The sequence below is a fragment of the Sus scrofa genome, chromosome X, assembly GCF_000003025.6.
Source record: "Sus scrofa isolate TJ Tabasco breed Duroc chromosome X, Sscrofa11.1, whole genome shotgun sequence".
In the NCBI taxonomy this organism is placed as follows: domain Eukaryota; kingdom Metazoa; phylum Chordata; class Mammalia; order Artiodactyla; family Suidae; genus Sus; species Sus scrofa.
In genome coordinates this window covers 53,742,549-53,760,682 of record NC_010461.5, presented here as the reverse complement: position 1 = coordinate 53,760,682, position 18,134 = coordinate 53,742,549, and the positions used below count along the sequence as shown (strand labels likewise).

The window sequence follows — 18,134 nt, the reverse complement described above, 5'->3', positions numbered from 1 at the left end:
AATTATGGTGTCTAATAGATAAACACTTGGGTTTTTACTGACATAGTACTCAAACATAATATATAATTCCCTTTTAGGGTCACACCCACGCCATATGGAAGTTCCCAGGCTAGGGGCTGAATTGGAGCTGCAACTGCTGGCCTACACCACAGCTCATAGCAATGCCAGATCCTTAACCCACTGAGTGAGGCTGTGGATTGAACCCATGTCCTCATGGATACTAGTTGGGTTTGTTATTGCTGAGCCATGGTGGGAACTCCCCAAGAAGGATCTTGATGGTACTTTTGGTATGACATGACCAAGAGTGACTTCTGGGGATGATCTGCCTGTTGGAGCTATTACATATTACAGGGCATGCCAAATAACTCAGTGATAAAGCTGACTGAGAAGTGCATGAACAACCTTACCAGCTAAATTGCTAGTGACCTTAATGTCATAATAAGCTCTCACATCTGTCTAGCACTTTGTCATTTAGCAAGTATGTTCACATTCATTGTGCCATCTGATTTCCATTATAACTGTAAGAGTGGCATGTCTAAATTACAGATGAAGAAATTGAAGGTTAGAGGGGGCACAGTGAATACTGAAGCTGACTGGCCCTTTAACCTAGGTCTACCTGACTCCAAAGAAAGACCATTTATCAAGATTCCTTGTATCTTGTGAATGCCTCTTTGAAGTTTGCCATTCTGAAACTCTATTGCCCAGCATGATGCCTTGAACACAGTAGACACTCAGTAAATGTAGAAACGGAACTGAAACCAAAGCAACCACCACACTTCTCAGTTTATTTTCATTGTATTTGCCATGCCCATTCAAATTTGAGGACTCTGTCTAGTATGTCAATTTGAAAACTTACTATACCATTCTCTTCAAGAAAGTAATTTACAGATTTATGCTGGACTGCTATATGAAATAGTGAAACTGTTATACACTGACTTCTTTCCAAAAGAGGTTCACTGTAATCATGTCACAGTTTGCTTTATAGTGCAAGATGTTGGCTGATTCATGAAACAAATTTTAGGATTTGGACCCAAATGTTATGAAGACTTTTGTTACCATTAAACATTACCTGTATCAAAGTGGGCTTGCAACTCATATCAGTAGATGGAAAACTAATGGGTTCTCAAACTGGGAGCTCCCATCTCTTAGAGAGGGCTAAATAATTGAGAGTTGAGTGTATCAGAACCCTCAACATGGGGGGACGACACCCTCATGAATGTTGTTACAACATTCATATGGAGAACACCATCATTTTGTCAACTCCTTTATCACCTTTCCTAGCTGTCCTTCTGCACTATCCCTCCACCTCCAGTCCTGTTTCTTCCTCCCCACTGTATACCACAATTGTAGGATTTCTCTGGAGTAATCCAAGCAAAGAAAAACAAAGCTGGCTTTTATCAGATATTTGAATCTTATCTGCCGTAGTTGCCTGGAAAACCACTCACAGAGCATCGGCCTGCAGTGTCTAGGAGGACTAGACACTATTTGAGATGCTTCTGTTAAAACTGTCTTAAATTAAGTCTGGGTCAATTCAATTTTAGTACTTCAGTCTCTTTAAAGACTACTACTGGCCTGTGAGGAGGGGACAATACAGCTATCCACATGAAAACCCACACATGGTTAGAAAATTAATTTCTATAAATATGCACATAGGAAGACAAGGTACTGAGCACCTTGTAAAAAGCCGATGATAACAAGTGCTCTAAATCAGCCTTGAGAGGGGGAGATAAGAGGGCAGGATTCTAGGCACTTGGGTTTTCCAGGCTGATAATATGTAATCAGGTATGAGGCTACGGTTTTAGGCATTCAGAAAAAGGCTTGCCTTTCTTCAAATTTCCAAATCAAAGTAGACTAATGAGCTTGTTTTATCATGAACGGTGCATCTTTTTGGAAGCAGCAGGTAGTAGAAGGGACCCTGGCACTGGGTATATGTAAACATGAAGAAATGAGGGATTTGAAGGGGTAAACTCTAAGTGTCAGCCAAACCTTTCTGAAATGGTGACAACAATCATGGCAGACACAGACTAGAGGACAGAGAGCATTATGATGGGGAATTGCCTTTAAAGAGCTGTATCTTCATTTCAGTCACAGAGCAGCAACTGAAAAAAAAATCCTTTTGGAAATGGTCAATAGATTTGCAAAGAAAAGAAAATGATTAAAAGGCCTGTTCATCCCTGGGAGATGTGGGATAGGAAATTGGCTATGTTTGGCAGCCTAGTAATAGGCTCCAAAGAAAAGCAGATTCTCATTCCAGGTGGCCAGCCCCACTTCATAGGCAGTAGCTAACTGAAGGATATTGCTGGGTGTTCAGGGCCAGCCTGTGCCTCGGTCATCCTGCACCTGTGATTGTTCTGAATTCCTTAGTTCTCTCATCCTAGCCACCATTTAACAACATAAGGCTAGTACCATTATGTCCCCTAGGAAACCCTTCATAGTCAAGTCCACACTCACTCACCCTCTCATGGGTCCTGATCCCTGCTCCACACCTCCTGTTCCTATGCTGAGCCCCACAGTGCGGTGTGGCATGGTTAAGATAAAGAAAAGCTCCAGCTGGCTGATGGCTACGTTGGATATGAAGGGGTCAGCCTGTATCTAGAGCATGACTGGCCTCCTTGGAAGCATCAAAGAGGGAAATCTGGTTTAAAGAGAGAATGAGAGAATGAGGAAAGTAAAGGGGGAAGGAGAAAGAGAAAGATAAGTATCGTACCTCCCAGTGTCATCCCTGCTTCATAGCATTTCCGGAGGCGACAAGATGGACAATTTTTCCTTCGGAATTTATCAATGGTGCAATCATTTCTGCTGGCACACAGGTACTTCTGTTTCCCTGGGGGAACAAATATAAGAGTAGACAGCCCTGTCAATGTGTTTACAGAATCTTTCTGGAAGTATTTCTAGTCAGAAAAGGTATAAAGATATATCCTGCCATATGAGAGAAGTGGATAGAGAATGATCCCAATTTGATCACAAAGAAGATAACTATTAAATCAGCCTGGTTTAATGTAATGCTATATTGTTTGGTTTTCATAGGTGATTTTCATAGGAATGAACAATTTGGGAGTTACTGATACCTCCTTTATTAGGATTACTCATTTTTTTTTTTTTGTCTTTTTAGCTATTTCTTGGGCTGCTCCCGCAGCATATGAAGGTTCCCAGGCTAGGGGTCCAATCGGAGCTGTAGCCACCGGCCTACGCCAGAGCAACAGCAATGCAGGATCCGAGCCACGTCTGCAACCTACACCACAGCTCATGGCAACACCGGATCGTTAACCCACTGAGCAAGGGAAGGGACTGAACCCGCAACCTCATGGTTCCTAGTCAGATTCGTTAACCACTGCGCCACGACGGGAACTCCTAGGATTACTCATTTTTAAACGATTTTTATTTTTCCATTATACATGATTTACAGTGCTCTGTCAATTTTCTACTGTGCAACAAAGTGAGCCCATCACACCTATATATATATATATATATATATATATATATATGTATATATATATATACATTATTTTTCTCACATTATCCTCCATCATGCTCCATCATAAGTGACTAGATATAGTTCCCAGTGCTATACAGCAGGATCTCATTGCTTATCCATCCCAACAGCAGTAGTTTGCATCTATTAACCCCAGATTCCCAGTCCATCCCACTTCCTCCCCCTTAGAAACCACAAGTTTTTAAATAGGATGCTCTTTACTAAAAGCCAAGAATGCCCATGAGAAAATTATGATGGAAATTGTCACTCTCTTAGCATGGCATAGCAGTGACTTGGACTCAGGCAATGTTCCCTCCTCCTGACTTCTGTAATCATGCTCAGGATCAAACTTGAACTAATAAGATGCTTCTTTTTCTTAATACAAGTACATACAAACCTTCTATAATATAGAAATCCATATGATTTTTAATTGTTTTAAAAATGCTAGTGATTATAATGACCCAAATCCTACAGGTTATAAAAATCAAACAGTGATAAAGCCTACTGTTTGGAAAGTGAATCACAGCAAATGAAAGTCCGTCCACTGAAGCTAGCAGAAGAAAATCAGTCATTGTCATGCACACCTGAAGTTGTGACAGATACACAGAAACATACAAACACAAACACACCACACACATTCTCAGACTCAGATATACTTAGGATTATAGCTGTTCAAAGAAAAGACATGGAGGTCACTCAAAAACACATATTTTATTCAACATTTTGTCCCCTTGCTCCTAGCACAGGCCTGGCACAGAGTAGGCCATCAATAAACATTGGCAAAATGAATACTCAAGTGGAACAGAGAGATCCAGAGGCATATAGAGTCACAAGCAGAAATAGACAGTGATACATACCCTGACACTTGGAAACACATAGAACTTATGCTGGTGGCCCTGCCTCTAGCTGAGCTTGTGCATCCCCTCACCTCACCCCTTTCTTTCTGCAAGTCCTTTGTATTTTTTCTCCCACTTACTCCCAGTTATTACTTTATGGTATAGGCTGAGGGTTCTAGGAAGGCTTCTTTTGGTAGAGGAAGGATTTTTGTGGTATAGAAAAGGAATAAAAATTGGAGAGCAACTGCTATTTGATATCAGGGAAAAAAATAAATTTTGACATAACCCAGCTTTCCTCTCCATTCACTCAGCTTAAAGTATATATACCAGTCACAGAAAACTCACCTATTGTAGTTGGTTATTTTATATAGGAGATTCTGTGTAACCAAGTTAGAAAAATTTTCCTTTTATTTCCTCCCTTCCTCCCTCCTCCCCCTTTAACTTTCCTTTGTTAAAGGACTGGATTTGAAGGGATTGTTAAAAATCATCCTGGTACAACGCTCTCATTCCAAGCACAGGTTCTGGGGAAGTGATGTGCCTGATGGACACTGAAACAGGGGCCCCTGAAGGAAGAAAATTACTACTTAATAGGCACTTACTATGAACAAGGCCTGTGTGAAGGGGTTTACATATGCTATTCAAATGAACCACTTCAACAGTGCTTTGAGGTATGAACCATTATCACCTTCACTCACGGATGAAAAAATTAAGGCCACTAGGCCAATATTCTTTCTACCATACCACAGAATTTCATGAGTATAAGTAGAACACATAACTTGCTAACAGCTTCTTTGTATAGCAAACTGAGGACGGTGCACAGAAAGGATGACTGCCATACAGCTTTTGGGTGTTGACTCCTAGAAGGCAAGTCCTATATCTAATTCCAGTGAGTTCATTTCCAGTGCTATGTATGTTCTAGAACTGGGACACCCCCACAGTATCAGTACTACTACAGTCCTCAAGACTACAGGCATACCTTGGAGATACTGCAGGTGTGGATCCAGACCACGGCAATAAAGTTAATATGCCAATAAAGGGAGTCACATGAATTTTTGGTTTTCCAGTGCACATAAAGGTTATATTTACACTCTACTATATTATACACTTTTTATTGGAGTTCCCATTGTGGCTCAGCAGACACGAACCCAACTAGTATCCATTAGGATGCAGTCTTGCTCAGTGGGTTAAGGATCTGGCATTACTGCAAGCTGTGGTGTAGGTCATGGATGCGAATTGGATCTGGCATCGCTGTGGCTGTGGCATAGGCTGGCAGCTGTGGCATAGGTTGGCAGCTGTAGCTCCGATTCGAACCCTAGCTCAGGAATTTCCGTATGCCACAGGTGAGGTCCTAAAAAGCAAATAAATAAATAAATTTAAACTATATATTGAATATAACCTATAGTAATAACAATAGATTAAAATATAAAATATAATAACGCAAATTTTTAAAAATCCTTCCAATTTGATCAGCTTGCAAAAGTTAACAACAATCAATCTTGTACAAATTAAGTATAACAGAGATTACTATATACCCTGTTATATAGCTAAAGCAAATGATGCTCATTAAGATGAAATTGACTTGCCTGGCACCATAGTGTCTGTTTGCTCCACACTGTTGTTCATAAGGCTATGAATCTCACATATTAGAATTTTAAACACTGTTTGGTCACACCATCCTTAGTACTCCACACAAAGCTTGAATGCCCTCTGCAGCATTTTTATCTCACCCTTTCTTGACTTACAGCTCACTTAATTTCTGTACTCTGTTACAAGGCTCTTCTTTCCAGGAAACTCAGTATCTATATCCTTATAGCTCTGACTCTTTGGGTCTAATTAGAAATACATAATCTTTGGTATGTAAATGACTTCAAAAGCCTTCTGAAAATGTCCCAATGTTGTGCTTGTCTCCTCAGTTATGAAAATTGATGTAAGTTTTGAAGTGACATGCCCTAAGTCAGAGTAAATTGGTGGTAGAGTCAGCACAAAATCTGCCAAGTGCATCTAATGGAGAGATGGTGTAGATGGGCATAGTCTCAAGACTGGCCCTTTGAGGATTTTAAGGATCTCTGTTCATGTCTAGTAAGTGTATGGACCTGTGGTTGCCTTCTCAGTTGACAAAATAAACATGTAAGTGGGATCTGGGTCTGCTACAAGATGGTCCTAGAAGGTCCTCTGTTCCCATGCTGTAGCCAAGGTGACAATAATTAACACAAAGAGCACAAACTCCTATCTCCTCCTCCTCAGATGTTACAAATGTTACACCTGGCTCTTTGACACTGTTGACCTCTAACAACAAAATTATATCAACAACCTACAATCAGTCTCATAAAAAACGTGAACTCTCTGACAAAATACAAAAACCCTCTCCCATCTTGAAAGAGGTAAGTCCACACTCTAGAACTGCAAACAGATCACACATTTAAATTCTTGATAACTGTCTTAGAACAGCTCAAACTATGTACTCCTGTGAATGTCACGTGAGCTAACACAGGGTCCTCTATATGCTAGAGGGCTCTAAAATTCTTGATTGTCCACTAGTGTTCTGCATATTTCTTCATGGTTCTATTCTTCTATCATAAACCTTAAGTATGATTCAAAGCTCCAGCAGGTACAGAGGTCATGGGATAGCCTTCAGATATTTTCTCCAGAGACTCTCAATCTCAATTGTTTTTTGAGAGCCACGCTGGTGCTGCCATATAGTATTGAATTGAGGTCAATGTTTGGTTAGGTTTCTTTTAATTTTCTCATTGTGAAAAAGCCCATTTGAAGCAGAGAAGTTAAGTTAGTGGAGTTACCCACCATCTGTGGCACTGCCTGATGTAAATGAAAAGAGGTTTGAGTTATCATCTTTATTATGCACCTATAGAGAAGACTGAAGAATGTAGAAATTCTCATAATTTTACAAATAGAATGTTAGTGCAGGGTTTATATGAACAAAACTAAAAAATCTTTATTGAGGTACAGAAGAGAAGACTGGAATTAAATGGAAAGATGTAGTGTTCCTGGATGGGAAGATGCAATACACAAGGACACCTGTTGTTTTTTCCTTAATAAAATCTATAAATTTAAACCAACCCAAACAAAATCTTGAAAGAATAACCCCAAATTTTATCTAAAGGAATACAATGTGAGATACTGTCAAGATATTTTTGAAAAAGCAGAGTAGTGAGACTTTTCCTGGCAGACATTTAAATTTTTTTTTTTTTTTATTTTCCCACTGTACCGCAAGGGGGTCAGGTTATCCTTACATGTATACATTACAATTACATTTTTCCCCCACCCTTTCTTCTGTTGCAACATGAGGATCTAGACAAAGTTCTCAATGCTATTCAGCAGGATCTCCTTGTAAATCTATTCTAAATTGTGTCTGATAAGGCCAGGCTCCCTCCCCCTCCCATCAGGCAGCCACAAGTCTTTTCTCCAAGTCCATGATTTTCTTTTCTGAGGAGATTTTCATTTGTGCTGGATATTAGGTTCCAGTTATAAGTGATATCATATGGTATTTGCCTTTGTCTTTCTGGCTCATTTCACTCAGGATGAGATTCTCTAGTTCCATCCATGTTGCTGCAAATGGCATTATGTCGTTCTTTGTTATGGCTGAGTAGTATTCCATTGTGTATATATACCACATCTTAAAGTAATATAATGCCATAATAATTACAAGAGTTTGGTATTGACTCCAGCATAGTCTGATCAGTGGAAGGGACCAGAAAAGCCAAAAACAAACACTGCATGTGTAGTACATAACTCTAAATCAGTAAAGAAGGGATGATTTATTCACTAAATAGTGTCAGAACAACTGGATACTCATTTAGAAAAGATAATAAAGTTAAATTACTAGTTGAAACCAAAATAAAATCCAGATGGATTAAATACCTCGATGAAAAAAACCAAAAATAAAAAGGAATTATTGACATATTGTTAGAAAGTGTAAGTGAACAGTTTTAAACTTTTGAAGGTACAAAAGAGATTTTTAAAACATTGACAATAAAGAAAACATGAGTGAAAATTATTATAGTCTTGACTATAAAACATTTAAACTTTCTTATGTGAAAGAAGCATAATAATAACATTTAAAGATAACTACAAATTAAAAAGTACATATTGGTTTTAAGTATGGAAAAGAAGTGGTTAATTTCCTTGATATATAAAGATGAACTGTACAACAAAAAATGGGTAACAGATATGAAGAGGCAATTAAAAGAAAAAATACAAAAGATCAATAAGCACATGAAAATGGGGCAATTTCAATTTTATTAGTAATCATAGAAATACAAATTAAATAAGACTTCATTTTCACAAATAAGGCTGGTAAACAATACTAGTTGCCAGTGAAGAGGGATTGTTAGTGGGTAACTTTGCAATATATCTAAAAAAATTAAATTCATGTAACCTTCAATCAGTAACTGTACTTTTGGAACGTTTTATAAGAAAACAGTAAGTTAAGCACAAAAAGTAGTTCAATGCAGCATTATTTAAACAGTGAATACAGTGAACCCTCCATAGTCATGTGTTTCACATCTGCAGATTCAACCAACCATGGATCAGTATTTCAACTGTATTCATTCTGTTGCATCAATTTATTTTTATTATTTATTTATGTGTGTATTTGTTGTTCATAGTTTATCCCCTTTTTATTACACTATAACTGACATGAGGAATTATATTATTTTCAGGTGTACAACATAGTGATTCGACATTCATATACATTAGGATTTAAGCACCACACTAAGTCTAGTAACCCTCTGTCACCATACAAAGTTATCACAATAGTTATCACTATTGATTATATTGCCTAGGCTGAACATCACATTCCAAGGACGTATTTTAAAAATAATTTTATTACAGTTGATTTCCAATGTTCTGTCAATTTCTTCTGTACAGTAAACTGACCCAGTTGTGTGTGTATATATATATATGTACATACACACACACACACACACACACACATATATATATATACATACATTATTTTCCTCATATCTTCCATCACGTTCCACCACAAGTGACTGAATATAGTTCCCTGTGCTATACAGAAAGACCTCATTGCTTATCCACTACAAATGCAGTAGTTTTCATGTACTAACCCCAAACTGCCAGTCTGTCCCACTCCCTCCCCCTCCACCGGACATTTATTTTGTAACTGAAGTTTGTACCTCTTAATCCCCTTCACCTATTTTGCCCAACATCTCACCCCCTTCCCCTCTGGTGAACATCGGTTTTTTTCTCTATATTTATGAGTCTATTTTGTTTTGAGGTTTGTGTTTTAGAATCCACATATAAGTGAAATCATATGGTATTTATCTTTCTCTGTCTCACTTATTTCACTTAGCATAATATCTTCTAGATCTATCTATACTGTTACAAATGTCAACATTTCATTCTTCTTTACGGTCAAGTAACATTCCTATATATAACATTCCTATATGTATATATAATATTCCTATACACACACACACACATCACATCTTCTTTATCCATTATTCTATTGATGTTCCCATATCTCTGCTATTTTATAAATAATGCTTAAGTGAACATAGGAGTACATGTATCTTTTTGAATTAGTGTTTTTTTGTATTAGTATTTCATCTTCTTTGGATAAATGCCCAGGAGTGGAATTGCTGATAGTATGTTAGTTCTATTTGTGTATTTTAATGGAACTTGCATATTGTTTTACACAGTGGCTGCACCAATTCACAATCCCATCAATAGTGCATGAGTGTTCCCTTTTCTCCACATTCTCTCCAACACTTGTTTTTTGTTGAAAGTTTGATGATAGTCATTTTGACAAGCATGAGGTGATATTTCACTGGGGTTTTGATTTGCATTTCTCTGACGATTAGTAATGTTGAACATTTTTTCATGTGCCTGTTGGCCATCTGTATGTCTTCTTTGGAGAAATGTTCTATTCACTTCTTCTGCTCATTTTTTGATTTTTTTTTATATTGAGCTATGTAGGCTGTTTGTATATTTTTGGATATTAACCCCTTATCAGGCATATCATTTGCAAGTATCTTTTCCCATTCAGTAGGTTGCCTTTTGTGAATGGTTTCCTTCATTGTGCAAAGTTTTTTAGTTTGATGTAGTCTCATTTGTTTATTTTTGCTTTTGTTGCTTTTGCCTGAGGAGACAGATCCAAAAAAATAGTTTGCTAGGACTTATGTCAAGGAGCATACTGCCTTTGTTTTCTTCTAGGAGTTTTATGGTTTCAGTTTTATGCCATTTTATATAAGGAACTTGAGCATCTGCAGTTTCTGGCATCCATGGGGGCTCCTGGAACCAACCCCCAGGGGATGCTGAGAGATGAGTATTGGAAAAGTTTAAATGTTCAACATTAGTAGAATGATTAAATTAATTATTCCATATTCATGAAAGGTAACACTGTATAGTCAATGTCTTTATTAACTTGGAGGAATATACTATTTCATTAAAACAACAAAATGGTGTTATCAAACAACATATTTTATTGAACCCCACATTTAAAACCTAAGGCTTTAGAGAATACATACTCAAGTCATTTTTTTGTTGTTTTTCAGTGAACCTATTTTTTTTTAACAAATGAAACATTACAGAGATGTGTGTGTGTGTATCTCAGATGAAAATTAAACCTAATATGCCTGAAGTAGGTATAGAAAACTTAGAACTCCTGCCAGACATCTTTTTTTATCCCCTTGCCTGCAGCCTTATCATTGCAATACACCTTAGTGAAACTCTATGGGATTCCCCAAGGGCTTTGAGGAAATGTTTAAAGACCTAGTGGTTTAATCCAACCCTCATATCTTCTATTTCTCAGATTAAGAAACTGAGGCTCAAAGAATGGAAAAAAACCTTGCTTAAGGTCAAAGCATGAGTCAATGTCAAAACATGGACAAGAAACCATAACTCCTTATCCCTATTCTAGCAGTTAAGTGCTGTTTTCACATAAGATAATAGATATAAAATAACATAAATCATAAAGCATTATATAGATCTTACCCATTATTATTATTTAAATAATAAATGCCTTGAATATCAGAAGAGGCAAGGACCTCTGCAGAGGTCATCTAGTCTGATGTTCTCAATTTTATAGATGAGGAAATCGAGATCCAGAAAGCAGAGTAGACCTGACCAAGATTAAACAATGAGTCAATGACAGTGATAGAACTAAAACTCAGGTTTCCTGCTATGTTCTTTGTACAATTGCCTTATTATTTCAAAATCATTTTCATATTAATCATTTTGCTTAGTCTTTTTTCAAAGTAAGGAGTGTATAGACCATTTCCCTCAATTTATATATAAGGAAATCTGAGATACAGAGTGCCTAATGATACCAAAGAATACAATCCAGTTTCAATCCAGGCTACCATCTGCTTTCTATTGAGACACTATAACCAAGCAAATATTTTTTTGCCTCTCTTCTGGTTTATATTCCCTGTGTTTTCTAAATCTGCCCACTGCCTCTTCATAGTGTCAAGGAGGAGTAACACTTGACTTCCCTAGGGAAAGCAATGAAGAGAGGAGATAATCTGTTGTGCTTTGGGTACTATTCTAGGGGCCTCTGAAGATGCTGATTCATTTAATTCTTGTCAAAATTCTCCCAGGCAGCTACTATTCCTATTTTAGAGCTGAGGAAAATAGGGTTCAGAGATACTGAGTGACTCACCTACCGTTACCAGATAAGCAGATCCACAAGACAGGTCTGTATGACCCGCTTGTCTTTGTGAATGTGATATCTTTTCTCATAAGGGCCCTGACATTGTACTTCAAAGAAAGAGGTAGCACAGAATTGTAAAAGAGCACAGAGTAGGAAGGAGGAAGACCTGAGAATCTGGTGCCTATTTCTAATTCTCTCTTGATCTTTCCTCCCTGATCTATAACTAGAAGAGTATGTGTTAGGCATTAAGAGAACAGTGGCACACTCAGTAACAGTGGCTCAGAGGTCTTCTATTCATGTTAGGATTTCTGCTGGGACTCTCAGAGTCCACCTGAGTGTTACTCAAGGAGGGCTGAAGCCAGTCTGCATGCCTATCTTGTTTTTCTAGTCTCAATTTTCTTGATTCTAAGGGCTTTCTCTAAAAAACAAAAATACTACCCTACAGAAAGAAAGAAGTAGCTAAGTGCCTCTCACCTGAGTGATCTACACAGACTGGAAGAAAACTAAGGCCTGTTTAGGCTCATGTATGCTATGGATATAACTTTCTCTGGGGCTGAGGTAGCCTAGAACCTCTGGTTTAATCACTCAAGGGCTCTCCTCTGTGAAAAGAAATACCAAGCGTTGTTGACTCCTAGTACATTTTTTTTTTTTTCTCCTAGGATACTGCTTTTGGGCCTTTGGAACAAACTTCACACTGCCAAAGGACAAGTCTTCTGTGAAAAGCACATAAGGTAGCTGAGTCCTTGTTATTCAAAGTATGGAACCATTCCCTGTTCCACTCACCCAGAAACCCAGATGGCAGTTAACTCAGTACTATGAATAGGCCCTAAGCCAGGCCCCTCAGCTAATGCTCTACAGGAAGCCTTCTTGGTTACAGAACCTTGATCTTTTATTTATTCTTTTGGCGTTATGGTTAGCTCTAGTGGTGAGGACAGGAATCCAGCCAGACTCCTCTTCTTGGCTTTCTATACCTTCCACAATCTAATTCAAGCTCTATCAAATAGAAATATAAAGAGCGCTAGACTGATAAGAACAGATACTACACTTGATCTTAGCCAAAAGGCCGAGAAGTAGGTTTGGGATGGAAATCCTATAAAATTGGACCGTGATGATCATTGTACAACTATAAATGTAATAAATTCATTGAGCAGTAAAAAAAGATTACTAGACTGGCAGTTAGAATAGCAGGTATCAAATCTCAGCTTCAAATGGCCTCAGAAAAATCTGAACCTTGATTACTCATCTAAAAAAATGAAGATAAAATAATGCCATTGTCTACATCATAGATTTATAAAAACAAATTATAATGAATGCATGTGAAAGTGATTTCTAAAAGGGAAAATATTAAATACTTTAGATGAGTTATGTATAATGTTACTGAGTCTATCTTGTCTTCTACTTCCCTCCATGAGTAACCCTCTTATGACTATGATGCACTCCTCACTGGCCCTTGTCCTGGTCACAAATATTCCATACTCTGCTTCCTGTCTCCAAGACACACATACACATACACTTCTCTGTTAAAGAAAACCCTGCAATTTTCAGTTCTAGACTACATCCCCTAGCTACTGCAATTCATACAGCCTACTGCTTCAAGGGGATAGGAAGTAGAAGGTGAGGCTGACAAGTTAGATGATAGCTAGGTCATGAAGAACCTTGAATGCCATGCTATGCAGTTTAAGCCTAAACACAATGAAATATTTTAATACATCACTAAATTAAAACATAGAAGATGTTTAACAACAATCCTTGATGATGAAAGTACAATATTTGAGTATATACCTAATATGTTCCAAGCACTATTTTAGGCAAGTGAGGAAACAACTGTGAATAACACAGTCAAAAGCCTTGCCCTCAAGTTGGGTGATCTTTTGGTGGAAAAAGACAAGTAACAAATGAGTGATAAATAATAATTTTGCTATTTTCAGATGGTGCTACATATAATGAAAGAAATAAAACAGGGTGTTGTGATAAGATGAGAGAGTTAATTTAGGTAGAGTGAGGAAAAATTCTCTGAGGATGAGGCTTTGAGCTGAAACTTGAAAAACAGAATGATATAGACATACAAAGAGCCAAGGGGAAAATTCCCAAGATAATAATAGCTTAAAGTCATGAACTAATTTAGTGTGTTGTAAGAACAGCAAGATGGACAATGTGGCTGGGATATGATAAAGGAGGAGGGGCAGTAGTAAAATTCGATTCAATGGCAGAACCAGGTTGTATAGGGAAGTAATACGCAACCTTGGCTGGAAGTGAGAATCACCTGGGGAGCTTTTAAAAAATACTTATACCATTGTTTACCTTTTCATCATTGAGTTGTATGAGTTGTTTGTATATTTTGGAGATTAAGCCTTTGTCAGTTGCATCATTTGCAAAGATTTTTCTCCCATTTCGTGGGTTGTGTTTTTGTTTTTTTAAAATGGTTTTCTTGGCTGTGCAAAAGCTTTTGAGTTTAATTAAGTCATGTCAGTTTATTTGCGTCTTTATTGTCATTATTCTAGGAGGTGGATCAAACAAGATGTTGTTGTGATTTATGTCAAAGAGCATTCTGCCTATGTTTTCCTCTAGGAGTTTTATAGTATCTGGCCTTACATTTAGGCCTTTAATCAATTTTAAGTTTATTTTTGGGTATGGAATTAGAGAATGTTCTAAATCCATTCTTTTACATGTGGCTGTCCACTTTCCCAGCATCACTTATTGAAGAGACTATCTTTCTGCCACTGTGTGTTCTTGCCTCCTTTGTCATAGATTAGTTGACTGTAGGTGCTTGGGTTTATTTCTGGGCTTTCTATCCTGTTCCATTGATCTATATTTATGTTTCTGTGCAAGTACCATACTGTTTTGATGACTGTGGCTTTGTAGTATCATCTGAAGTCAGGGAGTCTGATTCCTTCAGTTCTGTTTTTCTCTTTTCAATAGTGCTTTGGTTATTCAAGGTCTTTTGTGTTTCTATACAAATTTAAAAAATTTTTGATCTAGTTCTGTAAGGAATGCAATTGGTAATTTGATAGGGATTGCATTCAATCTGTAGCTTGCCTTAGATAGTACTGTCATTTTGACTATACTGATTCTTCCAATCCAAGAGCATGGCATATCTTTCCATCCACTTGTGTTATCTTTGATTTCTTTCATTGGTGTCTTATAGTTTTCAGAGTACAAGTATTTTATCTCTTTAGGTAGGTTTATTCCTAGGTATTTAATTCTTTTCTATGTGATGGTAAATGGTATGGTTTCCCTAATTTCTATTTCTGAACTTTCATTGTTAGTATATAAGAATACAATTGTTTTCTATGTATTAATTTTGTATCCTATGACTTTACCAAATTAATTTATGAGCCTTAAACGTTTTCTGGTAGTGTCTTTAGGATTTTCTAGCTATAGCATCACACCGTCTGCCAACAGTGATAGTTTTACTTATATTCCAATTTGGATTCCAACCCAAATGAAAAATGGGCAGAAAACCTAAATAGACCTTTTTCCAAAGAAGACATACACATGGTCGACAGCCACCTGAAGAAATGCTCAACATCACTAATTATGAGAGAAATGCAATTCAAAACTACGATGAGGTACCACCTCACACCAGTTAGAGTAGCCATCTTCAACAAGCCAACAAACAACAAATGCTGGAGAGAATGTTGAGAAAAAGGAATGCTCCTTCAATGTTAGTGGGAATATAAATTGGTACAACCACTATGGAAAACAGTATGGAGGTACCTCAGAAAACTAAATATAGAACTACCATATTATCCATCAATCCTACTCCTGGTCATGTATCTGGATAATACTTTCATAGAAAAAGATACATGCACCCCTATATTCACTGCGGCATTATTCACAATAGCCAAGACATGGAAGCAACACAAATATCCATCAATAGATAAATGGATTAAAAAGATGCGGTACATATATACAAAGGAACACTAATCACTCATAAAAAAGGACCAATTAATGCCATTTGTAGCAACGTGGCTAGAAAGAGAGATTCTCATACTAAGTGAAGTAAGTCAGAAAGAGAAAGACGAACACTATATGATATCAGTTATATGTTAATTCTAAAATATGGCACAAATGATGTATCTACAAAGCAGAAACAGATCATGGACATGGAGGGCAGACTTGTGTTTGCCGGGGGGAGGGGGAGAGAGGGGGATGGATGAGGGTTATGGGGTCCTTCTGTACATCACAGGGAACTATGTTCAGTCTCATGGGTTAGAACATGATGGAAAATGAAAAAAAGAATGTGTGTGTATGGGTCACTTTGTTGTACAGCAGAAACTGAGGGAACACTGTAAATTAACTACACTCTAATAAAAAATTTTAAAAATACCTATACCTGGTTTCAATCTCAGGGGTTCAAGTTCAATTAACTCAGGGGTATAGGTGAGCACTGAGCTTTGTTTTGTTTTGTTTTCACATTCTTCTGTTGCTTCTAATGTGTAGCTAGTGGAGAAAACTGCTGATGTTGGATCTTGCCAGTGAGTTGACTGCTTATGTAGTTTTGTAGCTGACACCGCATTAATAATAAGACAAGTATTTGACAATGAAATAGCATTTGACAGTTCACAAATCCCTTTGCTTTCTTTGCTTCTCTGGAGACTAGTGAGGTTCAGTTCACTCAGATGAGTACTGTGGGGAGCACCAAACATATGATTTCCTTCAGATGGGATTTTCAAAGACCATCTTGGAGATGTACAGGCTCCAACCTCACCAAGAAAAATACTATGAAGAATAGCCAGCTCACTTCTGCCAAGGTCATTTGACATTTGGTCAGATCCAAGTTTTACATTCTCAAGCTGTCTTCCTTTAGGTTCCATCCAGTATTGTGCTGGAGTTGGCTTGTAGTGATTCATAAAAGCAAATTCTGAGCATCTCTTCACAATTTCACATTCAGTGCTCTCTTACTGGTAGCTTGAAATTGGTCCTCATAAGTGTATCTACACCATACAAATCATCAAACGCTACAAATATCAAGGCTTCCCATTTGCACCTGCCCCTTTGCAGGAAGAAATCCAGTTTATCGGCACACTACTGGTTCCACCCTTCTGGTAAGCTTTGCTTCTTTCTAGGTGATTCTGACTTTTCTCCATACACTTTCATCTCAGCATACCCCTAGGGTTTGGTAATATGATTAGAAACACAGTTTATGTAGTCTCAATCGCATTCTAAAAACATACTGTCATCTTCCTATGCTTTACCCAATAGATGTGTTCCTGAACAGTGGTGTATAAATCATATTTCTTTAAACTGAAGGCTCATTTGAGTGTACAGTGAGGATCACTTAAAGAAACACTCTATTGAGCATCTCTATAAGGTCAAGAAAATAATTCGGAGTTCCCATCGTGGCGCAGTGGTTAACGAATCCAATAGGAACCATGAGGTTGTGGGTTCGGTCCCTGCCCTTGCTCAGTGGGTTAACGATCCAGCGTTGCCGTGAGCTGTGGTGTAGGTTGCAGACGCGGCTTGGATCCAGCATTGCTGTGGCTCTGGCATAGGCCAGCAGCTACAGCTCCGATTGGACCCCTAGCCTGGGAACCTCCATATGCCGTGGGAGTGGCCCAATAAATAGCAAAAAGACGAAAAAAAAAAAAAGAAAAAAAAGAAAATAATTCAATAATTCTTCTAATATTAACAGTAACTATTTCATTTATAAATTTTATCAGATATAGATTCTGCATAATCTGTCCAACCATAAGGATGAGAATTTGGCAAAAACTTTCAAAATTAAAATATACTTTGATTCAGCACATGTTTGCACATTTGTGGCATGACATATATACAAGAACATTGTCTGCAACATTTTTTATAATAGCAGAGGACTTAAAACAACATAAATGCCCATCAATAGGTAGAGTCACAAAATACAGCCATTTAAAAATGAAGCAGTTCTATACAAACTGAGTGGAACAGTCTCCAAGATACACTACAAAGTAGGAAAAAAAGATCAAAACAACACATCTATTTGGAGATTAAATACACATGAAACAACAATAATACAAATGAGTATAAAACAGTTGGGACTGAGGCAAGAAGTATAAGTTACAGATTGACTCCAATGGCTCACTGTGACACCTTGGCCAAGTCACAGAAACTGACCCTCAGTTTCTTCATATATATAACATGATAGGAGAACATGATGAGGAGAATTCGGTACTCTCTCAATAAATTAACATTAAGTGTCTAGAGATTGAGA

General features: G+C 37.5%; 1 protein-coding gene across 3 annotated transcripts in view; it reads right to left on the bottom strand.

The window, feature by feature from the left end:
* Positions 1–18,134, bottom strand: part of AR (androgen receptor) — a 197,666-nt gene that overhangs the window by 46,096 nt on the left and 133,436 nt on the right. For all 3 annotated transcript variants that reach the window (XM_021079513.1, XM_013986227.2, NM_214314.2), the window contains 1 exon segment: positions 2,708–2,824. In XM_021079513.1, the coding sequence (XP_020935172.1) occupies positions 2,708–2,824 (117 nt within the window).